This window comes from Suillus paluster, assembly GCF_016628075.1.
Source record: "Suillus paluster strain FC165 chromosome Unknown EDB91scaffold_97, whole genome shotgun sequence".
Lineage (NCBI taxonomy): Eukaryota > Fungi > Basidiomycota > Agaricomycetes > Boletales > Suillaceae > Suillus > Suillus paluster.
Window position 1 is genome coordinate 105,109 of NW_024537657.1, and position 24,244 is coordinate 129,352.

The 24,244-nt window shown below is 46.8% G+C and overlaps 5 protein-coding genes across 5 annotated transcripts; 3 read left to right on the top strand and 2 right to left on the bottom strand.

The window, feature by feature from the left end:
- Window positions 1-293: 293 nt before the first annotated feature.
- EDB91DRAFT_1254008 (WD40-repeat-containing domain protein) lies at window positions 294-1,541 on the top strand (the record flags this gene model as incomplete). Its single annotated transcript, XM_041323736.1, has 5 exons — window positions 294-678; window positions 760-1,295; window positions 1,355-1,375; window positions 1,428-1,448; window positions 1,506-1,541. The coding sequence occupies 5 exons, from the start codon at window positions 294-296 to the stop codon at window positions 1,539-1,541; spliced, it is 999 nt and encodes a 332-aa protein (XP_041171697.1).
- Window positions 1,542-2,371: 830 nt separating this feature from the next.
- On the top strand, window positions 2,372-3,352 carry EDB91DRAFT_896291 (uncharacterized protein). The gene has a single exon (XM_041328770.1). The coding sequence runs from the start codon at window positions 2,550-2,552 to the stop codon at window positions 3,183-3,185; it is 636 nt and encodes a 211-aa protein (XP_041171698.1). The 5' UTR covers window positions 2,372-2,549; the 3' UTR covers window positions 3,186-3,352.
- Window positions 3,353-4,289: 937 nt separating this feature from the next.
- On the bottom strand, window positions 4,290-4,727 carry EDB91DRAFT_1061272 (uncharacterized protein; the record flags this gene model as incomplete). Its single annotated transcript, XM_041314427.1, has 1 exon — window positions 4,290-4,727. The coding sequence occupies one exon, from the start codon at window positions 4,725-4,727 to the stop codon at window positions 4,290-4,292; it is 438 nt and encodes a 145-aa protein (XP_041171699.1).
- A 9,357-nt stretch (window positions 4,728-14,084) lies between these two features.
- Window positions 14,085-16,763, bottom strand: EDB91DRAFT_1254011 (uncharacterized protein; the record flags this gene model as incomplete). Its single annotated transcript, XM_041323737.1, has 10 exons — window positions 14,085-14,233; window positions 14,294-14,834; window positions 14,892-14,988; window positions 15,049-15,224; window positions 15,282-15,414; window positions 15,471-15,534; window positions 15,747-15,951; window positions 16,008-16,399; window positions 16,454-16,519; window positions 16,580-16,763. 10 exons carry the CDS (start codon window positions 16,761-16,763, stop codon window positions 14,085-14,087), a joined length of 2,007 nt encoding a protein of 668 aa, XP_041171700.1.
- A 3,717-nt stretch (window positions 16,764-20,480) lies between these two features.
- EDB91DRAFT_1254013 (uncharacterized protein) lies at window positions 20,481-23,163 on the top strand (the record flags this gene model as incomplete). The annotated part of the gene is made up of 5 exons (XM_041323738.1): window positions 20,481-20,793; window positions 20,846-21,023; window positions 21,077-21,552; window positions 21,602-21,677; window positions 21,744-23,163. The coding sequence occupies 5 exons, from the start codon at window positions 20,481-20,483 to the stop codon at window positions 23,161-23,163; spliced, it is 2,463 nt and encodes an 820-aa protein (XP_041171701.1).
- Window positions 23,164-24,244: the final 1,081 nt, after the last annotated feature.

Consider the following 24,244-nt stretch of genomic DNA (forward strand, 5'->3'; position numbering starts at 1 on the left):
CATATCACGACCACATAGTTCCCTCATCAGTCATATCGCAATGCGAGACAATGGAGAATGCTCTCACAGTAGCATTGTAGTGGTCCTCTGGCTAGGGAGCTCAAGAATGATTTAAGTCCGGCCAGCTACCCTCTCTTTATGCGCTGTAGAACCAACGCACCTCGACCATAGACCGTGACTTCAGCAACAGGCAGGTTGCTGGTATTCTGCTCTTGGGCTGGTCTAACTTCTCACTAGGCGTACTAGCCAACGAGGAATCTAGCGGGGCACCTGCTTCCGTACAACAGCTCAGCATGAAGGACGGCAAGCAAATACCTGGCTCGCATCAAGATCCTGTCGAAACCTTTAAAGGTCATCCGGGAATGATCATCACCTCCATTGCCACATTTCAAGATGGCAGAAGAATAGCGACTAGTTGTGATGATAACACAATGCGCATCTGGAGGCTTGAAGACGGCACAGAATTGATGAAGTGGGAAGTGAGGGAGGTCGGTGCACTTGTGATCTTGCGAAACGGGAAACACGTGCTCTGTGCTGAGGAAGAGCTCGAATTTGATGCAAGAGAGTTATGGGTGCGTGATGCTGAAAGTGGGAGGGTCATTGCAGGTCCCGTTAAGGACGGCCACACCGACTTCGTGGATACTTTGGACATCTCCCCTGAAGGCGAGATACTGGCCAGTGGGTTATACGATTGCATATTGATTTTATGAGACACCAGCACCTGGCGGAGGCAAGGGGGTACCCTCTTGTGTAGCTCAGCCGTCTATTGCATTCAAATTTCTCCGTCCACTCACCAACTCGCCGTTGCTATCCATAAAGACATCGAAACATGGGACTTAGACCGAAGGAAGTGTCTTGTTCAATTCAACGGTCACCGCACCCGTATTATTACGCACAACAGCTTGCTCACCTGGACTCGTGATGGCTCCCATCTCCTCTCAGCAGGCAATGATTCCGTCATCCGCTCGTGGGAGACCTCCACCTGGAAACAAGCCGGTGATCCTTGGATCGGCCATGACTCGGACGATTATATGGACATCAGCCATATCACCCTGAACTCAGCAGGCACCCTTCTCGTGTCAGTATCTGATGACCATTCCGTTCGCCTGTGGCAGCTCCCCGCAGGCACAGAAGTCGCCCGATTTCAGCACTCACATGAAGTGTCTCGTGTTACATTCTCGGTGGATGAACGCTTTATATTCAGCGGCGGCCTGAACAAAATATCGCAATGGGAGATACCGGAGCAGGTGCTCGCAGCGGTGCGAAGTGATTCTCTCGCTGGCGAGAACAATGAGGTGACTGCCACTTCCAACTATCACTTCCCTCCGTGCAAGCTCACGTGCACCAATTCCAGGCTGGTCCTTCACATCCATGCGTGCGTCTTCTAACGCTTCTCTTCTTTCCGGGAGATATTGACTCTTCACCAGAATATGAAAGGCCCACTCGATGTAAGTAGTTTTATGGTTCCCACTGGCAGTTCAGCGTTTTCTCAAAACTGTTACCAGCTTAATCAACAGGATGCGGCTGTCGTTAGGCAATAAGTAGGAGCAAAAGGAGTGCCAACTGAACGTCAGGCTCCAGAAGTAGTTGATGTTCTGTCAGACAATCGATGTAGGTGTGTTTCGTGCAGTTTTATAGAGATCTGACCACATCCATCAGCAGGGTAACTAATCATGGTACGTGCTAGTGCAGAAATGGAAGATAACGTTTTCTTCCATCTGGTTCCAGAGAGGGAGAAGGAGCTAGACCCAATAGCTCGACCTTGTAACTGTCGAAAAAGAATGTCATTCTCGACGTCCCTGTACCTGGTAAGCACGACGAGCTCGTTCGTTTGCTCAATCATTTCCTAATGTATTCTTCCAGCCCTATCTACCGGAACAAATCAATGGGTAGACAGATCCTGAACACACATGCAATCCCGTCTTGCGGCAACCCAAGAAATTGCAGGGGCCCGGGCTTCATACACAGTAAGTCAAGGTGTCGCTTAGAACTGAACAACTTTCAATAATTCATGCCAGATTTATTTGAATGTCACTTTCATTTATGCACCGGTGGCGAGACGCTCTCTAATCAGGTTGTTGCCCTCAGAATGGCCTCTATATTACAAGAGTTATTGGGCGTGTTTGCACTATTTCTCAGATGCTCTACCACAGCACTTTGATAGTGCAGAACAACACAATAAAGGGCGATAGAAATAGCCCGCTCTCAAGTTTAGCTGACAGTGCTCGCGCTCGCACTTGTACCTGTGCTCGAAATTGTGCCTGTGGTTTCGCTTGTTCGTTGCCACTTTGCGTGCGCTCTTCTTAACGTCTGTCCTTACTCGCTGTCGTATTAGCGCCTGGACACGAACGTGGTGAAGAATTGGTCGGGGAACCTTGTTGGACTACTATTAATGCAGCACAACACGTTTGCAATACAAGTTGTACATATATCACAAAAAGCGGCGACCAAAACCTACAGAGCGCTGAGGGAACGACGTTAAGATCGAGAGTGGCTCGAATCACTTTTATTCAGATGCGGCGCCAAATACAAGGTCGTTTCGAGATCCCATGCCCGCACATCGCGCAGGTATTCATACAGTGATACTCGTTAGATTTATCTCAGCTGTAAAGGACATCGAAGATGTGACGAAGGCGACTGCCACATCAATAAAGCCCGACGAACCTGAGAAGAACGCACTGGCTTTCTACCGACTATCGGGCACCAAGATACTGTGCATGACAGTGCAACGCCATTGGTTGCCAACCCTTATATTCATACACACAAGCAAATGTCTTGTCGACAAATGCATGCAGGACATTATGTCAGTCCTGCATTCGTTGAGTGCCACGGATCACAATCAACGGTATACTACACCAAGAAGTATGAAAGAGGTTCCGCGGGTGTGTGGGCGGGACTTGAGGGACTCTAAATCAACAAAGCCCGACGAACCTGAGAAGAACGCACTGGCTTTCTACCGACTATCGGAGACCAAGATGCCGTGCGTGACAGTGCGACGGCATTGGTTGCCAACCCTTATATTCATACATACAAGCAAATGTCTTGTCGACAAATGCATGCAGGACATTATGTCGGTCCTGCTTTCGTTGAGTGTCACGGATCACAGTCGACGGGATACTACACCAAGAAGTATGAAAGAGGTTCCACGGGTGTGGGCGGGACTCTGGCAGAAGATCAGTGGGTAGAGATTGAGCAGTTGGCACGGCGGGAGATGACTATGCATACTACAGAGCGTGTATCTTCCAGCACCTGTTTTGGACCGGTAAATGGACCGAGGGAGTCAGTGCGTCGTTTCAGGTGAAGCAGTGCCTTGGTACTTTAGTTGATCCTGGTGCCTAAGAGCAGGCCACATTGATATAATGAGCTCCATGCTTTAGTCACGTTGCACAATCAACCATCGCTCCAGCAACAGGTAGGCTACTCGCATTCTCCTCTTGGTTGTGTCTAACTTCTTGGGACCTGCTAGGCAAGACAGACGAGGAATCCAACGAAGCGCCTTGCTTGGAAGAGCAACTGAGCATGAAAGACGACAAACTAGCTGGGCCACATGAAGAGCCTGTCAAGACGTTTGAAGGTCATGAGGACGCAATCACCTGCATTGCAACTTTTCCAGACAGCAAGAGAATAGCGACTGGGTCTCGCGATAAGACAATCCGCATCTGGAGGCTTGAGGACGGCACAGAAATGAAGAAGTGGGTCGTGAAGAAGTATGTCTACGCACTTATAATCTTGCGAGACGGGACACAGGTGGTTAGCACTGAGGGAGAGAACACAAACGACGATTCGGATGAGGAGGAGTATTCGTGCAAGCTTTCAGTGCGTGATGCTGAGACTGGGAGGGTCGTTGCAGGTCCCTTGGACGGTCACAGAAATATTGTGTATACTTTGGACATTTCCCCTGACGGCAAAGTCTTGGCCAGCGGGTCAGTAGATTGCAGTGTCATTTTATGGGAGACCAGCACCTGGCAGAAGAAAGGCGATCCCCTCTGGTGTGGCACGCGAGTCAATTGCGTCCGATTTTCTCCGACCGGTCAACTCGGCGTTGCTACCACCAACAATATCCAAATATGGGACTTGGACCAAAGGGAGCTTCTTGCTCAATTCAACGGCCATGCCGACTTCAACAATTCATACATCAGCAAATGTACAGGCACCTGGCCACACCTGGTCAATGCCTGAACATCCTGACAGTGACCTGGATGTCCTGGCGATCTGGTAGGTGTTTGCTTCTCACGCACGACAAATTCAAGTTAGAGCAAGAAAATTGCCACATGCTCAGACATGTATGCTCAGAACACAATTTCATGTGCATGATGATCTGCATACTTATTTACATAGTAAGAATTTAACACGTCAAGAGAATAAGAAAAATGAAAACCATCAGGGAGGGGACCGCTGCCAAAGACGGGGATGAGATGAGCACTTCGAAGGATTGTGTCAACATGCTCAATGGACTGAACACGAGTCCTGAGCTGCCCAGAAACCTCGGGCTTCACCTTCCACATGCCCGTCATTGAATCTGGGCCTCTCCCCATCCATGAAAACCTGTCAATCAATGCACAAGGGTATGTCACACCCTTGAAAGCAAATGAAAAAAATAGCTTGACCTGCCCAATGATCATGCCCCTCATTCCAGCCTTTTCCTGGTCTTCAACCACGAAGACACAATCATGACGTGGATGCTTCCAATGCCACAATGGAGTGCAACAAATCAACTCATGATGCATGCCATGGGTCCCGGAGATATCGCTGGGTGCTGAGAAAGTAGCCATGGCAGAATGGAACACAGCAATTGGACCCTCGATCTGAGCCCCTTCAGTGAATTCACCCGTCTCTAGTGATGGAAAAGTCCGGTTCAGTCTGGTTCACCAGAAAAATTGCTGAACGCTGAACTGGACGTCACGTTCGGTTCAGTGATTTTGCTGAACGTTGGACTGGACGTGTTCGAACGCGTTCAGGACGTTCGGTTCGCGTTCGGTTTTGCGTTCGAACACTGAACATTTCAATGTGTTTGAAAGTTGCGTGAACGAGGCTGACTATTAACATGAATTCTAATCTACGTGTCACTAAGATAAAGGTCAGCATTCTCAACACTAGCATCAAGCTCAACATGCACTGCTGCATCAGTTGCAGCTCGTACGTGCTTATTATGGTAGGCACTTTTTAACAATTGCAATGCCTCGAAGACCTGGGGTGTAAGCCGGTTGCGTCGACTGTCATCCATCATGCCACCGCTTGAGAAGGCCCGTTCTGACGGTGTCGAAGAGCCTTGAATTGCAAGGTAATCTCTTGCCATGCGGGAAACGGTGGGGTACATAGTAGAATGGTGCTAGCAAATACATCAATAACTCGGAAGACTAGTAAATGCACAGTAAAATGCTTACCCCCCACCAACAGACAACATCGGCAACCTCCTCCAATGGGCTAGTCAAGTATAGGGTGAGCTCGTGACGTGGATCAATGTTCTGTTCGGATGATTGGCGAGCTAGAATTGTGGAGCGCATCCACGAATGCCCATATTGTGTAGCTCTAAGTCGTTCGCTGGACTCTGGAATGGGTGACGGTGACTGCTGAGGGGCAGCTGCAACAGGTGCGTGATACTGATCGAACTGTCGAGGAGTTAGCAAGAACTTTTGACCATCACTCGGCATCACTTACTGCAGCTTCGAGTTTTTTCTTGCCTTCGTCAAAGGCATCAGTGTCCCATTGTGATCGTGCATACTCAAGTTTATAGTTAGGATCAAGGGCTGTTCAACATAAGTGTTAGTTAGTGAAAGTATCATGTATGGAGACGGACCTAAGCAAATGAAGTAGACGTCTGTCTCGTCTGTTTTCCGGCTCCACTTGCCCAAATTCTTGAGACCAGCGTGCAATGCATCAGCCACACTTGAGAACTTGTCATTGGCCGCCATGTTTTGCCAGCTTTGCTGCAAGAATTCCAACACCGGAATTGCTCGCCAGACTGTTGGGTCTTTCGAGCTGGAAAAACTCTGGGTGGCATTGGCTGGTTCCTGTAAGAAGACGTGAAAGTTAGTGTAATACTAGAAGATAAATTAAACGACGCACCTGAAGGACTTCGTGGAGAAGCGAAAGCTGGAACCAGTCACTCTGACTTAACTTAAAGTCAGCATACTGCTTCTTTCGCAAATTTGGCACTTCGTCGCTATCGTCGGCAAGACGTACAAAGCGGTTGACACCCTGTGATTAATGAGTACATGATTATTATATTTGACCAAATAAAAAATGATGTGCACCTTCTGCAACAGAAGAAGGCGAGCAAGGCATGTGAAGAGCGAGGCCCACCGAGTTCGGACCCACTGTAAAAGTTCAAGGACAGGTACATTGACCTCTGCACATGATTGGCGGAAAAAAGCCCGAGCTTGAGGTGACTTTCGAATCTAGTCAATTAATATCAGCAGTGTTGACGTGGACTAGTACAAGTAGCTTTACGCACCTGTACGATGAGTGCGAGAGCCTTACCAAGTGCATTGGATGTGTCCGAATTGTCAACGTCGTCATTGTCATCAACATCGTTGCCATCGTTGTCATCAACATTGTTGCTCGTAGGTCCAACAGCCCGTGAAAAATGGCCCGCCGCAACATTGATTGCATGCTCCATACACCTAACTCTACGCTGACGATAGTCTTCGATCCCAGCTTCAGGGACAACTTCGGCAAATGTCTTGAGTGCTGAATCGTTGTTCGTAGCATTGTCAGCCGTAAACCACCCAATCTATACATGATATACATTAATTAAGATTAAGTGGGGGTGTTGAAATGCAATACCTTCTTTCGCAACTCAAAACGGTCCACCACTCGAACCAGGATGTTACCAACGTTGTCTCCTGAGTGATTGCCTTCGATAGACGTGAAAGAAAGTTGGTCACACTTAAGTTCCCACTCATGCGGGGCATCCGCAGGTGCATCAATATAGTGACCTGTGACTGACAGGTATGGATTGCCACTGTCCGAAGTCCAAGAATCAAACGTGAAGGACACTCGCCCAGGAATTTCCTTGAGATGCTCGCGGATCTGAGACTCGGCTATCTTAGCACAATGAACAATCTCTTCGCGTACTTTATGACGGCGTGGGATATCTTTCTCAGAGAGACCTGGGCGAGTGTATGTGAGAAGTCGCCGAAAAGCACCCTTATCCACGAGTTGGAAGGCTTCATCTTCGGCAACAATCAGTTCCACAATGTAGTCCAGCAATCCAGCAGTAGTGAATGCTGGTGCACGATGCTCTTTTACAACTGCGCTGTCCAAAGTCTTCTGATTAGAGCTAAAATCAGGATCTTCGTTAGATACATAGCAAAATGCAATAGATCACGTACAGCATGTCATCCGAAGGTAGCGCACGCACATGTGGCTGAATTCCGCGCCTGCAGCAGCGATCTTTATAGAGCTTTGTATGATCCTTATGTCTGAATAGCACGCTGTCAGGTATATGTGGAAAATATAACAGATGACTTACCTCTGAATATGAGCACGAAGGGAAGTGACACTGCCCTTCAAAAAACTAAACTTGCGGGCAACCCCATTTGCCCTGAAAAGCGAAAGTTATCAAAGGCGAAGCAGCACAAAATGTCCCAAACTTACTTGCAAACCTCACACCAGTGCCCGTCCTCTTCCTTGCCAGTATCGGGGTTGATAGCTTTCGCTTCGCGGGTGAAAATGGTCCGAATATCTGCCGTCAAGTCACTTTTACGTCATTTGGCACCCTGCACAGAGAAATCAATTTGTTAGAAGGCACAAACTTGAAAGATTCACTTACCTCACGGTCCGCATCACCCATCTCTTTGGTTTGCTGGTATGTTGATGGGGGGGCATCGTCGACATCTGCATCATCGGTACCGACGGTATGTGTGTCCTCATCATCGTCCCATTCAGGGACTTCGGCCACTGCATCCTCGTTGGACTCGTCCTCGCTCTCGCTAACGACCACTTGATGGGTAGCCTTGCGTTTGCCCAAAACAGCGTTATTGGGGTCAGTAAGTTTGGACGCAGGGCGTGGAACACGTGCAGAGCGACGTGATCCTGCGACGATGACAGCAGGGGATGGCAAAGACATGCAAGAAGTACTGGGCAGCGGGGTGTCGTCATCCGGATCGTGAAACCAGGTAATATCCTTGGCATCGAGGAGAGTACCATTAGCACCTACAGCACACTGGTCATTCAGCAGCATATTGAGAACACAATGTTAGCAAATTCACGTTGAAATGCTCACTTTTAAGTCTGCGTGGTGTGTGCCAAATGGTGCCTGGCTCGATCGTTGAGTGCTCCAGAGTCTACATGGAGCTTCGACTGTCGAGTGATTAGTACAAATGGATACAAAACCTGCGCTACAGAGTACCTGTAAATCTGAACTCCTGATGCGATCAGAGTTCTTCACAACACGAGATTGCTTGAAAGATTTCCGACGTCGAATTGTGCCAGTGTGGTGGTAACAAAATGAGTTGATCAATCCGTATCATAAGCTGACACGATGTTGCTGAGCTATAATTAGGTCACGCTCTGTTAGTGTTACTAACAGTAATCTTACTGCATCAAAATGTATGCTCCCGTTCAGCGTTCGGACGCGTTCGGACGCGTTCAAGACAGTTCTCGAGCTATCGAACGGAGAACCGAACCCTCAGTTCGGTTCTCCATGGTCCTTGAACGTTGGACTGAACCGCAGTCCGGTTCACCAAAAGTCCGGTTCGAACTGCGGTCCAGGACCGAACCTTTCCATCACTACCCGTCTCAGATGGGCAGCCGGGCGTGACAATGTACCAATAGAGACGGGCCACCCGGTGCTGGCCCATGGCAATAATTGTACCGTGTTAGACGAGTGGGCCGAGGGGGTGGAGTGTCCAAGGCAAATGGATGGGCCGGGTGTATATAGTATAGATGGTAGTATAGCAATGTACTATATAGGAAATTATGAATAGTAGTAGTGAATCCGGTGTGTGATAGATGAGTGGGCCGGAGGAATGGAGTGCAATATAGACGAGTGGGCCGGGGAACTGGGGTGTGATGGAGATGAGTGGGCCGGTAAATGAGGTGCAATGGAGACGAGTGGGCCGGTACATAAGGTGCAATGAAGACGAGGGGGCCGGAGAATAGGGTGCAATTGAGACGAGTGGGCCGGTATAGCAGGTGCAATGGAGATGGGTGGGCCGGTAAATAAGGTGCAATTAAGACAAGTGGGCCAGTATAGCAGGTGCAATGGAGACGGGTGGGCCGGTATAGCAGGTGCAATGGAGACGGGTGGGCCGGTAAAGGAGGTGCAATGAGGACGAGTCGGCCGGTGTTATTGGGTGCAATGAAGACGAGTCGGCCGGTGATATGGGGTGCAATGAAGACGAGCTGGCCGGTGATATGGGGTGCAATGAAGATGAGTGGGCCGGTGATATGGGGTGCAATGAAGACGGGTAGGCCGGCATTATAGGGCGCAATGGAGATGGGTGGGCCGGTGATATAGGGTGCAATGAAGACGAGTGGGCCGGTGATATGGGGTGCAATGAAGACGGGTGGGCCGGCATGATAGGGTGCAATGGAGATGGGTGGGCCAGTATTATGGGGTGCAACAACGACCGGTATTTATGTAACCGGTTGCTTGTGGTAACATAGCACTCAATCCGGCGATTCCACTGGTGGTCTGATCATGTAAAATGGTTAAGATTTGACAAAGTTATGAGCCCTACAAGGGAAAGCCATAAATTTAGAGGATATTATGATATATTGTATCTAGACCATTGCAACCGGTATTTTTTGACCGGTAGTTATGTGACCAGTTGCTTGTGGTGACATAGCACTCAGTCCGGTGATTCCACCGGTGGTCTGACCATGTAACATAGTTAAGATTTGACAAAGTTAGGAGCCTTACAAGAGAAAGTCACAAAGTCAGAGGATATATCATATCTAGACCATTGTGACCGGGATTTTTCAACCGGAAGTTATGTGACCGGTTGCTTGTGGTAACATAGCACTCAATCCGGCGATTTTACCGGTGGTCTGATCATGTAAAATGGTCAAGATTTGAGAAAGTCATGAGCCCTACAAGAGAAAGTCATGAATTTAGAGGATATATGATATCTACAGTATTGTGACCAGTTGCTTGTGGTAGCATAGCACTCAATCTGGTGATTCCACCAGTGGTCTGACCATGTACAATGGTTGATATTTGACAATGTTAGGAGCCTTACAAGAGAAAGTCACAAAGTCAGAGCATATGTGATATCTAGACCATTGTGACCGGTATTTTTTGACCGGTAGTTATGTGACCGGTTGCTTGTGGTAACATAGCACTCAATCCGGTGATTCCACCGGTGGTCTGACCATGCAAAATCATTAAGATCTGACAAACTTATGAGCCTTACAAGATAAAGCCACAGATTTAGAGGATGTTATATTTAGACCATTGTGACCGGTATTTTTGTGAACAGTTGCTTGCAGTAATATAGTACTCAATCTGGTGATTCCACTGGTAGTCTGATCATGTAAAATGGTCAAGATTTGACAAAGTTCTGAGCCTTATAAGACCAAGTCATAAATTCAAAGGATACAGTGTTGTATCAGCTTATATCTGGACCATTGTAATCAGTATTTTTGCAACCGGTTGCTTGTGGTAATGTAGCACTCAATCAGGGGATTCCATTTTGCCCCTTTGATAGGAGAGTGTTCTAGCACTGTCAAAACATATTTAGGAGTATATATTAACATATTCCACCACTTAGTTGACCCCCTGAAGGGCTACATCAAACAATATAGCATATATACATGAAAACATAACTGATAAGAACCCTCCAACACTATCAAGGATGTTATTGGTAATCAGACACTTGGGATATGTCCCATGTATATCCCTAGTCATGGTCCTAAATTTCTGGAAAGATCCCTCAAGTATTGACGGTAAGATAAGTAAAACAACATAGGCTTGACATATGACAATTTACCCCTGTCACTGAAAGTCACTGACACATATCACACACACCAAAGATTTTATTAAAAATGCAGTAGTATGTATAGTAGACTACATAATGAACCTAAAATACACATTGCCCTGAAGGTAAAGTCTTTGTAGAAGAGTGTGGTGAGGAAATATTAGGATTGGTAAGTAAAAGTCCAACCACTACATATACACCAAACTGGTGAGTTTCGATGTTTTGGGCTTTTGGACTTTCCCACACTCTATTTCAGAGATATTTCACTGCCCTAGCTCTCAACTGTTAGTGGATCCTTTTATAAATCTGAGACCATGATATTGACCATGCTTAGAATATATTGCAAGCATCTGATTACTAGATTGTGTCTATTGGAGAATGTAGGCCCCTTATCAGTACACATACCCCCTTTCCCTTAGATAACAATATTATACCATATTTCTAACTGATCCTTGGGATGAGAAGTAGGTATATATGTAGTAAGGATAATATATGAGTAGTCTGGATCATTTATGCAATGGTAAAGTAGGGGAAAACACCAAAAATGTGACAACTGCAATCTTAGAAGTTTTAGCCTGTATAGAAGGATTCTGTAGGTATCCTGATGTACCAACCTGGTGTACATACTCTAAATCTGTCTAGGAATGGTCCCCATATCATTCTGCAGCTGTGTTCCTGTAGGAAAACCTTTCCCAGAGGATGGACCACCAGGAGAGGGTGAGTACACAGCATCACAAGGTTTTGTCTGTGGATGTTAAGATCATGCTCAAAGGAAGGAGAACTCAAAGGGCTTGACTTCAGCTTGTGTGCTGCACCCCTTACCCGAGTATGTGCCCTTAATTTATGAGAGGCAGGAGGGAAGTCCAACAAAGTCCAGAGGTTTCCAGAGGTCAGACACTAGGGGAGTTCGGCGGAACTCCAGAGGTTCAAGGAAACCCAGAGTAAGACTGCTGTGGACAAGTCTGTAGTAGAAATGGAACAGAGGTAAACTACCCTAAGGTAGAGCTGGAGACACACTGGTCTAGATATAACATATCCTCTGAATGTGTGGCTTTCTCTTGTAAGGCTCATAACTTTGTCAAATCTTGACCATTTTACATGATCAGACCACCGGTAAAATCGCCGGATTGAGTGCTATGTTACCACAAGCAACCGGTCACATAACTACCGGTCAAAAAATACCGGTCACAATGGTCTAGATATCATATATCCTCTGCCAGTGAATTTGTGACTTTTTCTTGTAGCACTCATAACTTTGTCAAATATTAACCATTTTACATGATCAGACCACCGGTGGAATCACCGGATTGAGTGCTATGCTACCACAAGCAACTGGTCACATAACTACTGGTTGAAAAATCCTGGTCACAATGGTCTAGATATCATATATCCTCTGCCAGTGAATTTGTGACTTTTTCTTGTAGCACTCATAAATACCGGTCACAATGGTCTAGACATGATATATCCTCTGAAATTGTCACTTTCTCTTGTTGTAAGGCTCATAACTTTGTCAAATCTTAACCATTTTACATGGTCAGACCACCGGTGGAATCACCGGATTGAGTGCTACATTACCACAAGCAACCGGTCACGTAAATACCGGTCAAAAAATACCGGTTGCAATGGTCTAGATACAATACATCATAATATCCTCTAAATTTATGGCTTTCTCTTGTAGGGCTCATAACTTTGTCAAATCTTAACCATTTTACATGGTCAGACCACCAGTGGAATCACCAGATTGAGTGCTATGTTTTACTATAAACAACCGGTCACATAAATACCGGACACAATGGTCTAGACATGATATATCCTCTGAAATTGTCACTTTCTCTTGTTGTAAGACTCATAACTTTGTCAAATCTTAACCATTTTACATGGTCAGACCACCGGTGGAATCACCGGACTGAGTGCTATGTCACCACAAGCAACTGGTCACATAACTACCGGTCAAAAAATCCCGGTCACAATGGTCTAGATATGATATATCCTCTGACTTTGTGACTTTCTCTTGTAAGGCTCCTAACTTTGTCAAATCTTAACTATGTTACATGGTCAGACCACCGGTGGAATCACCGGACTGAGTGCTATGTCACCACAAGCAACTGGTCACATAACTACCGGTCAAAAAATACCGGTTGCAATGGTCTAGATACAATATATCATAATATCCTCTAAATTTATGGCTTTCCCTTGTAGGGCTCATAACTTTGTCAAATCTTAACCATTTTACATGATCAGACCACCAGTGGAATCGCCGGATTGAGTGCTATGTTACCACAAGCAACCGGTTACATAAATACCGGTCGTTGTTGCACCCCATAATACTGGCCCACCCATCTCCATTGCACCCTATCATGCCGGCCCACCCGTCTTCATTGCACCCCATATCACCGGCCCACTCGTCTTCATTGCACCCTATATCACCGGCCCACCCATCTCCATTGCGCCCTATAATGCCGGCCTACCCGTCTTCATTGCACCCCATATCACCGGCCCACTCATCTTCATTGCACCCCATATCACCGGCCAGCTCGTCTTCATTGCACCCCATATCACCGGCCGACTCGTCTTCATTGCACCCAATAACACCGGCCGACTCGTCCTCATTGCACCTCCTTTACCGGCCCACCCGTCTCCATTGCACCTGCTATACCGGCCCACCCGTCTCCATTGCACCTGCTATACTGGCCCACTTGTCTTAATTGCACCTTATTTACCGGCCCACCCATCTCCATTGCACCTGCTATACCGGCCCACTCGTCTCAATTGCACCCTATTCTCCGGCCCCCTCGTCTTCATTGCACCTTATGTACCGGCCCACTCGTCTCCATTGCACCTCATTTACCGGCCCACTCATCTCCATCACACCCCAGTTCCCCGGCCCACTCGTCTATATTGCACTCCATTCCTCCGGCCCACTCATCTATCACACACCGGATTCACTACTACTATTCATAATTTCCTATATAGTACATTGCTATACTACCATCTATACTATATACACCCGGCCCATCCATTTGCCTTGGACACTCCACCCCCTCGGCCCACTCGTCTAACACGGTACAATTATTGCCATGGGCCAGCACCGGGTGGCCCGTCTCTATCAGCACATTGTCACACCCGGCTGCCCGTCTGAGACGGGTATATGTTACTGCATTATGTGTCGATTTGTGGTAAGTGATTCCAGTCGATCTGAGCTGTGCCAGGGTTCAATTGGCTGTAAAGGAACTTGCAAGCAAGTAAGGGAAGGTTGGGCTGCTGGAGATGCACTGCAAGTGTCTCGAGTGTCCGAGGATAGCCACGTTCTGCATGTTTGTAGATGTGATTAGAATTGATGTATTCACATATACTGCAAAAAGACGTACGAGGTGTGCGTGCCAAAACAACCGATCCTTGGACTCTTTCGATGTCTGGTGCATCATTATCAATACCCTCATCCACAAAGTCAAGGCCACGCCTGGGTGGGGGCCCATGTGAGGCTGGCAGAAGTCCTCGTGCCACAAAGTCAACATGTGCGGCTGCAAGCTTGTCCAGCCGCTGGTTTGTGAGCAGCATCTGGCCAAGTGCATCATACCGATTCGATCGACGCCATGGCTTCTTGACTGCTGTGATGTGGCGAGACTCGGTGATTGATGAGCATAGGCCATTCGGAGCTCCAAATTCTTGAATCAGACGGATATAGTGTACCATTGAATGCTGACGTGGCAGCGCGAAACCCTTTGGCCGGACCCCAGAGTCACGAAAAATCTCGTGGGCCTCATGAAAATTGTGTAGTGCCTGTTTGATTTCCGCCAAGGAGTCTTCTCCAAGTTCGGACCGTCGTACAAGGTAGCAAAAATTGAGGAATGCACTGAGGCACTCAACAAGCTGGGGAGGAACATATTCTACAATTGCAGGGATGTATACCTGTCAGTGTACAAGTGTGAATAAATTAGATTTTGGACAGAATATGATGAGCATTACCTTCATTAATGCCTTCAAGTCATCCCCAGTCCATTGTTTAAAGCGGCGACCCTCAGGAAACCTTTGCAGGCCAGGGAAAGCTGGTGTAGCAGCAATTCTGCAAGTCCATGTCAAGCAGATCAGTACCACTCTGGCAGCTGCAAGAAGTATGACGCACCGGTGATCTATATCATCAATGATCTCATTGGCACATGCCTCACCATGGACTTCCTTCAGATACTTGCCAGTCCAAGTCACCAGATGATCCTTGAAGCATCCCTTGATAACTTGATGAAGGAGGTCCGGCGACAGCATTTCATGGATGTCCGCACATGGAAAATCGTTTGTAAAGGGCTAAAGGGACCATTTCATCAAACACACATGCAAATTCCAGAGTTCTACAACACTTACTACAATATCATCATCTATCCCATACTGATCCCACAACACATCTGAATTGAAAGTTTCAACCAGCACATCAGTATATTCTTGAGACCGACGCTCAGCAGTGCTCCCATCAAGATCCTCAGGCAGTGCAGTGCACCTGTAACCAAGCATAAGTCAAACAAAGCTATCAAAGCTAGTCCGCAGTCCACTTACTTCACACACCAATTTTGCACAATACCCGCAAGCATCACTTGTTCAGGATAGTCCGCAATAAAAGCTGCCAAGTCATAGATGACTCAACGAAAATGTCCATCGGGGCATTGTCGGACAATTGGCTTCGTCATTGGACCTTCAAGTGACTTGAGGATGGCCGCCAGGGATGAATGATAAAGCTGGCACTTGAAGGTTCAAAATTGAGCATCATTATCATATTTGCAATCAGCTGAAAAATAGTGTCAAAAGGGCACACAATAGAACTATTTCATGTACCCTTTGGAATGGCAAGAAACCCAATTGAAGTGACTGCATTACAGTGAGCTTGCCTGATGCAATTATGTGGATTTCCGATTGACAAATACAACAGATGATACTCGACATGACCAGTGGCAATGGATACTGTTGTTTTGTCACTTCCAAGGATGACTCCAATGTACATGGATCCATCTGTTGATGGATCATTCTCATATATTGTATCCTGCAAGCACCAACGTCGGTTAGATATTTATGAAGAATATAAGCCAGGATACTCACAGACTTGCTCCACGCATAGTTGCCAGACATGAAGTCCTTCCAATGACGCTTCCCCGACTGGTCATAATGAACATATGGGGCATAATCAAACTGCCCAGCAAAGTCAGGGTTTGCCAGCATGGCCTGTATGACAGCATCAGGATCTCGATACCATACTTGATATTCAGTCTGTTGCCACCGGGGCATGTCCGACTCATCAAGGTCATGTTGTGGTGTTACAGAGAAACATTCCCAAGGCACATCACCCGCATGGATCGCATCGATTGTGGCATATACATCGCGGTGAGATTTAAATGGGCTGTCCTCTTCGTACTTGGCTGCTTTGAATGCCCACAACTCCATCAGAAAATCAATGTTGGGGGCAGACATCTCCTCTTTTTGGAACAAGAAGTCTGTGAGTAAGTATTAGGCTTGATCCCCAAAGGGTGCCCAGCTGTCTTGAGGACCTACATAGCGCGCAGGCTTGGGGGCATTTGGAGGAAGAGGGTTGCCTTCAAGGTCGCAAGGGTCACCTAGAGAGTGTTCAACTTTACATCTGTTCGAAGTCGAAGACATGATTGTATTTGACTTACCACGGAGATGTGGGTGAGGTATGTACTGTGATTGATGTTGATTGGAGTGACCTTCAGGCTGAGGGCTGTGATCATTGAAATAGTCATCATTGATGAGGTCATGGTCGAAATTGAAATTGAAATCTTGGGGGTCCAAGTCAGAATGAGGGTTTGAGTCAGCAGAAGTTGGATTTCGGGATGGCATCAACAGAACCATGATAGGTGTGAATGTGTTTCATCCAGCCACGTTGAGATTTGAAGGTTTCAGGACATCCAGTGAATGAACAAGCGAGTTGGCTCAGCATAATGCTATTGGGAGGGGCCTGAGTGATAAGTCCGGTGCAAGATATTGGTAAGACAGTTTGTTTGCAGGAAACAAACCTTGGAAAATTTTTGACAGCACATCAGAGTCCAACAAGTATCCCTTCAACTTTATCATGACTCGGCCAAGTCACTCAAATGCAAATACTCATCCTGCCAAAGTTCTACTCGAGGGTAAAACCAAGCGCCGAACACCAGCTGAAAAGCAAGCCCAAGATGCTGCAGCAGCAGCAAAAAACCAGGAAGAAGCAGCTAAAGTAGAGAAGGAACATCAAGAAGGCATCGAACACATTGCTGCGATGGAAGACTCACTGAAAAGAGACGATTGCAATTATGGCAAAGCTACCCCCCCCTATTGCCCACAGGCAGACAGATCCACTCACAAGGCCAAGGGTTACTATTCTGTTGCAACAGGTCAAGTTGCTGTCCGTCGGAGTCAGTCAAACATGAGCTTACCTGATCCCAAACAGCTGCCAGCAATGATGAGGATCCAGAGTCAGATGAAGCTTTTCAGCCATCTGACAACTCAGAGTCCCAAAGCTCCGAGGGAGGCACTGGCGATAATAGCAAAGATGACGAGCCTGAGGAGCATGACAGTAGTAGTGTCGAAGAAGAAGTCCGCAAGCCTTGGAAGGGTAAGAAAAGCACTGCATCAAAAGAGAAAGTGAGTCAATGTGATTCTATGCTATAGATGCGCAACAACTCTTACCTATCCAGAAACAGGTCTTACGAGAAGAAATCATGAAGGCAAGGAAGACCACAGCAACAGTGGGAATAACAGTCAGGAAGCGCAAGGGGACCGAATCACAAGAAACTGACACAGCGGAATGGTCAGTGTTGAATATGGACCCAAATTTCTGATCGACTTACCGAGCAACAAAGTAGCAGTGGTTCATCGCAGACTAAATGTGCGAAGGGTGCACATTTGAGTAACTTGCAAGCTGACTGGAAGAAAATTGTCAGGGTTGACAACAAAATCGGTGAGGTACAGTTCGACTAGAGTTTCAGATGAAGAACTTGTACCTGCAGCCTCAGAGACACGTTCCCGTTCAATGTCTTGTGCATCATCTCGCAGCAGCATGACCACACCAACAACTGAAGGAGATGAAGATGGAGAGTTTGCCCACAATGAGACACCAGAGTCACTGGCTGCGTGTCACGAATTCCCAATACGAATCATTTTTCATTTCTCGGTTTTCCTTCGGCTACTGCTCGTACCCGAACCGGTCACGTGACACCACTACCTTTCACATCATCACATCATCACCATGTCACAGCTTCACCCCTTCACATTTCACCAATCACATCTCCGATCGGATCCCCTATGCCCAGGGCTAGAACCATATGTCTTCCTGTCACTTAATCTCCGTCTCTGACATCATTGCTTATATATTGCGACGTCATACTACGTCATGCGCAGTATCGTACTGATTCTTTCTCATTGGCTGATTATTTACAGACTCAGATATCTCCAACTCAATGTTATGTATATAGGTAGGGTAGTTAGCGTAGTTTCTCTTTAGACTTAACCTCTTCGTTCCTACCCAGTGTAGACTCAGACGTTTACCTCTCAATCTATCTGATTCTCTCATCCTTGACGAGTCCTAGTGGTCGTGTGATACCTTTTGCCATTTGGTGAAACATTGATCATAACACTGCGACTCGCAAGAAGAAGGGCAGCAACCCCAAACTGCCAAAGGAAATTGGTGCCACGGGAACCAAGTCAGCGCGAGTCACTGCTAATGTACCCAACCGCTACTTACATGAGTGTTTACTGACACATCTGTTGCATTCAGATGGGCTTGACATTGATGTGAAAGGGAGCTGACAATGCTGTTGTGGAAGAAATCAAGCGCTCAGATAAATCAAAGCCACTCAAGAAGTTAAAGCTTGAAGACCTACCTTTTGTGGATAAGATGGACAATGAGATATGGGCACGATTGATCTGTGCACTGATCGATTGGGCTGGGACAACCACTGATCCCTTCGGTACAAACGAACACCCAGAGGTCTCTAGCAAGCTGCAGGAATTGTGGGATCTTCTCTTCGTGCACAATAAGGTTGATGTCACGAAGTGTCCTGCTATCAAGAAAGTGGTATGTATAGTCAGTTTAGGTGCCTTGAATGCTGATGTAACTTCCACTTTGAGGCAACGGACCGGCTGAATGAGTGGCTGGAGTATGTTCAGGAAAAGTGCCATCAAGATTCTTGAACGCGAACTCAAAAAAGCAGAATATCGACTTGACACCAACGCTCGTATCAAATTTGTCCAAGGTTGCCTGCCTCAAAAAATAGATGGTCAAAAATGTGTACCATTCATTTATGCAGATCAGGAGGTATGTCCAAGTCAGTGTCACTTAGAATCATTATTGGTCATTGTCCTCATGGTGTCACAGAGTCTGAAACAATCATGGTTGGCTCCCATGCTCCTGGAGTTACTTGCGGCACATGCGAGGCGTTGTGGAATGTCATTTCAAGCCTTTGGGAAACCTGCAGGTGCATTGGGGGTTTGTGCGGCTGCGGTGAGTCCCAAATCATTGGTTAAAGTCCTACTAACCTCCATTTTGCAGGTGCACCATGCACTGTTTTTGTACAAAGATGGTGATTCTGCAAAAGAAGCTGCAAAGGAGGCGAAGCGCGCTGGTCTCCCTTCCCAGCCCATGAAAAATGTTTCCTTCGATGCAGCATGGGGCAGTGTCGCTATGCAGTACTCCCTCCAGACGGCTCAACTCCCTGATAAAAAGTGGGATCAGATCGTGGATGGAATGTGGGAGCTGGTAGGTGAAGACTCTCTTGCCCATTGTGCCCATGTTACCTCGGATGACGATGAAGAGAATCCTTAGGCTGGTGAGTCTTACCGAGTCACAATTGTACTGGTCTGATTATTTCCCAAGTGCCTCATGTCATTGACCAAACAGTGCTGAGTATTAAAACAGCGCCAAGTATTACCACTGGTATTATTCTACATTTTTCGCTACTGAATATGATCGAATGTATTGATTTTATCATCATGTCTGGTCCGCGGGTGGTTGTGATCTGTAAGCTATCTGGTAGTGATCTGGTATCAGTCATGTCAATCTGGTCATGGCAGATTCATGTGGACACAGGCTCGAATCAGGTAGCCTGATAACCTGGAGCCAGACTCTCCAGGCCATCCAGGACCCTCTGCACATTTGCTGATGTATAACCTCACACTCACCAGGACTCGTGATGGCGCCCATCTCCTCTCAGCAGGTGATTTCAATGATGCCATCATCCGCTCTTGGGATATCTCTACCTGGAAACAGACTGGTGATCCCTGGAGTGATCATGATGTCAACAAGCACATCTTTCATCGAGTTTTAATTAGTTTAAACAAGTTGAATCAATGCTCGCACTCGGTTCTAGCCGAGTCCTGGTCTGTGTGCATGCTCGTCACGACTAATGGTGACACATGCTTGTGACCTGACTCTCCTAAACACTGGTGGCACGGACTTCAGTTCGACAGTCTTTTCGTCCTTGCTGCCATCAGTGTTGAGCACTCCTGCTCGTGCATGTTCCTGCGCCATAATTTAAGTTATTTATTGAATTTCGCTTTCACACTAAATTTGGTCGTACCTCCATGTCAGACTCTCAGAATGCCACTTCAAACACTCAGTCATCTCTTATGGGACTGGGAAGATCAGGGACTTCGTCTCAAGCCAATGCTGGAAGATCGGTTGTATCCCAACAAGAGTTGGTGGAGAAGTGCCTCAGCACAGTTGATGACTACAAACAGGGCATCATCACAAAACAAGAAGCAATTGTCACTATCGCAAAGACTGTTGTATCAGCAACCAACAAAGCCTCAGACCAAGCTGAATCTTTTATTGCCACACCATACTTTGACATGCTCGACGAATGGTCGAGAGAACTTGAAAGATCTAGAGCCTCTCGTGAATCAGGAGATGCATGATGCTCTGAAGATAGGGACTCCATTGCTCCTAGAGAGGATGGACTTCAACGGGAGCAAAGCACTGAGCAGGATGAACCTGCTCGAAAGCGATGCAAGTTGGATCTCACCTGTCTTGGATGAGCCGAACAATCCTTTAGAGGAGGTCAGCTCTCCGCAAACCTCACACGTACTAACAAAATCCTCCTTAACTGGTCTCAAGACCCCAAAGAAGTACGATGACAACTCATGTATCACCGTTGCTGCCCAGAATTCCATGAATCCAGATGGGCAGAAATTGTTGCCAGTAAATGTGTTAACCTCGACGCCATACATTCCATCATCTCTTCCTCACATACCATTGACAAATGTACCGAGATGATCAAAGATATTGAGATCAAGTTCTCTGGAACTTCAGAAGCAGTGTCGAAGAAAATCACAACTGCTGTGCAATGGTCTGCGGCATGGAACAGGACTGCAAGAGCCATTAAGTTTGCTTTCCCTTATCGAGAGGATGAGCTCACTGCGTATGGAGAATATATCAATGACAAATTTGACCGCAGACTCGAGCGAACCCATGAAAGAATTATTTGCTTTGATAAAGCCATCAGGAACCGAGCCGCGAACTTGTGCAGAGTTGAACTATCCGACTTCGCAGCCTTCACCAACATCTACAAGTCCCACTTCCAATCTAATGGCAGACACTGCGACGAAGATAAGCAATCTGCATCTGGTGCACCTGCATGGGCCAAATCTGTCTTCAGTTGGTGAGAACCCTGTCATAAATGGAATGTGGGAGAATGTACCCACAGTGCTCAAACCTGTTGGTATGCGCATGTTTGCTCGTACTCACAAGACGGAAGACTCTATGCAAGGCGTCACACAGAAGTGAAGCACTTTGAAGAGTCGAAGCCCAAGTCCGCATGAACCACCATTTAAACGCCCATGTCATAGACAGGGACTTATTTGGTCACCCACAGATGCTACTTTTAGTCCGACCACACATTCTTCAGAATATGCAGAACCTGTACCTTTACCACCATTGAATGAGATCTCTGACAGTGATGCTGCACGGACCATCGCTCAGAGACCCGACCTCTTTCGTATTGTGACACCTATTAACGTTGACCGGTTCAAAGAGCTTCTTTTGGACCACCCGAATCAACCTTTCGTTAAGTCTGTTTGTCAAGCATTGCATCAAGGTTTCTGGCCTTGGGCTGATACCTCTGATGATTCGTATCCTTCTATCAATGACAACTCATCACACACATGTGCTAAATCAAACGACCAGCTTCGCTTCATTGAGGATCAAATATGTGAGGAGATACGTTTAGGGCGACTATCGGAGAGCTTTGGCACTGAACTTTACCCGGGCATGTATAGTGTCCCAATGCACACTGTACCAAAACCAAACTCTGACAAACTTTGCCTGGTTGTAGATCACACTGTGGGCAATTACTCCCTGAACTCCATGATTGAACGTGATGCTATCAAAGGTACTAAACTTGATGGTTTGCACTCACTTGGAGTGTTGTTACTTCGCTTTTGCAAGCAACACCCTAACATAGAGCTGGTAATGTTCAAGTCTGACGTTTCACAAGCCTTTCGTCGGCTGCCCATGCATCCTCTATGGCAAGTAAAGCAAATCTTGACCATCCATGGACAAAGACACGTTGATCGGAACAATAACTTTGATGGTAGAGGATCCCCCAAAGTATGGATTTCATTTATGTCTCTTGTAGCTTGGATCGCCATTCATTGCGCCTTCATTGACACTCTCAAAACTTACATGGACAACTCCTTTTCTTTTGAGATCTCGGATCGAGTCCTTTATTATGTGCCTTACGACTGTTGCTTCCCCGCAAAACAAACTCATCTCTTGCAATTATGGGATGAACTCAACCTGCTGCATGAGCGGCCCAAACAACTTTTTGGTACTTCCTTGACTGTAATCGGCTTCAATGTAGACCCAAACACTATGAGGGTGTCGCTGCTGGATCACAAGAAAGCTGAGTTAGTTGTCGAGCTGCATCATTTTGCCCACAAGAATCACCATTGGACCCTGCACAAATTCCAACATCTTGCAGGTTGGTGTGAGTGGAGCTTTAACGTCTTCCCGCTGTTGAAACCTGGTCTGTCGGTGCTCTACAACAAGATCCAGGGGAAGACCAACACTTTTGCTCAGATACACACTAACAATGCGCTACTCCGCAAGCTACATTGGCTGGCTGACCATATTGAACGTTCCGACGGATTACATTTCTTCAAATGCCTAGATTTCGATCCCTTACGGGATGATGTGGTAGTGGTCTACACAGACATGTCAGCGGCTGGATTAGGTCTCTGGTTTCCAGATGATAACTTCGCCTGCTAATGCCGCTTGCCTCCCGATGGTCCTCATGACACTATCTTCTTTTTTGAAGCCTTAGCGGTATGTTCAGCTATCCACTTGGTGATAAACATGGATGACCCACCGGCAAAACTCCTCATTTATATGGATAATTCCAACACCGTGGCTATGTTTGACTCTCTCCGTGCCAAACCTGTCTACAACTCATTGCTACTCTCTTCGGTGGATGTCCTGATTGCGTACGGTATAGATCTTTGGGTTGAACATATACTGGGACAGCAGAATGTTATTGCTGACGCCCTCTCTCACTTTCATAATGAGCTGGTCAAAGACCTCGTGCCAACAGCTCAGATCTTCGACTTTGAACCCCCTCGGGATGCATTGGGGGCGGACCAAAATGAACCTTCCTACTCAGTCCAGGCAACCCTTAAGGGAAGCCTGGATGCTTGAGCACTTGCAATTCAAGTGTTCTCTGGCCCTTGGCTGTGCGATAGAATCCACAACAGCATCCGCTTATGATTCACACCTTAATTTGTACCTTAATTTTTGTCATCTCCATGGTCGGGCAGTTGAACCGACAGAGGATACACTTTCATTCTTCGTCATCTGGTTGTCGCATCACATTTAACCATGCTCGGTCGACTCTTACCTCTCTGGAATTGTCAATTGACTTGAAGACCATTTCCCACATGTGTGTGAGGCTCGCAAGTCGCTACTTGTGACCTGTACCCTTAAAGGTTGCAAACGGCGCTTGTCTAGACCTGTTCAGCACAAACAACCTCTGACTATTGATGACCTTGCCCTCATAGTGGATGTGCTCAGTTCATCAACAGACTATGATGACATGTTGTTCATTGCCCTGCTCGTTACAGGGTTCAAGACTCTCCAACATTTAGCCAAGTTATGTTGGCCTAATGCAAAGAAACATCAATTGTATCGCAAAGTCCCTTTGCAGCATACTCTCACTCTTACTCACAGTTCAGCAACCTACCTCCTGCCTCATCACAAAACCAGTACCTTGGGAGTAGGATGTGAAATTTTGCTGCTAGGCAAACCAAACGCTAGGATGGATCCATTGGAACTGTTACGGAGGTATGTTGCTGCT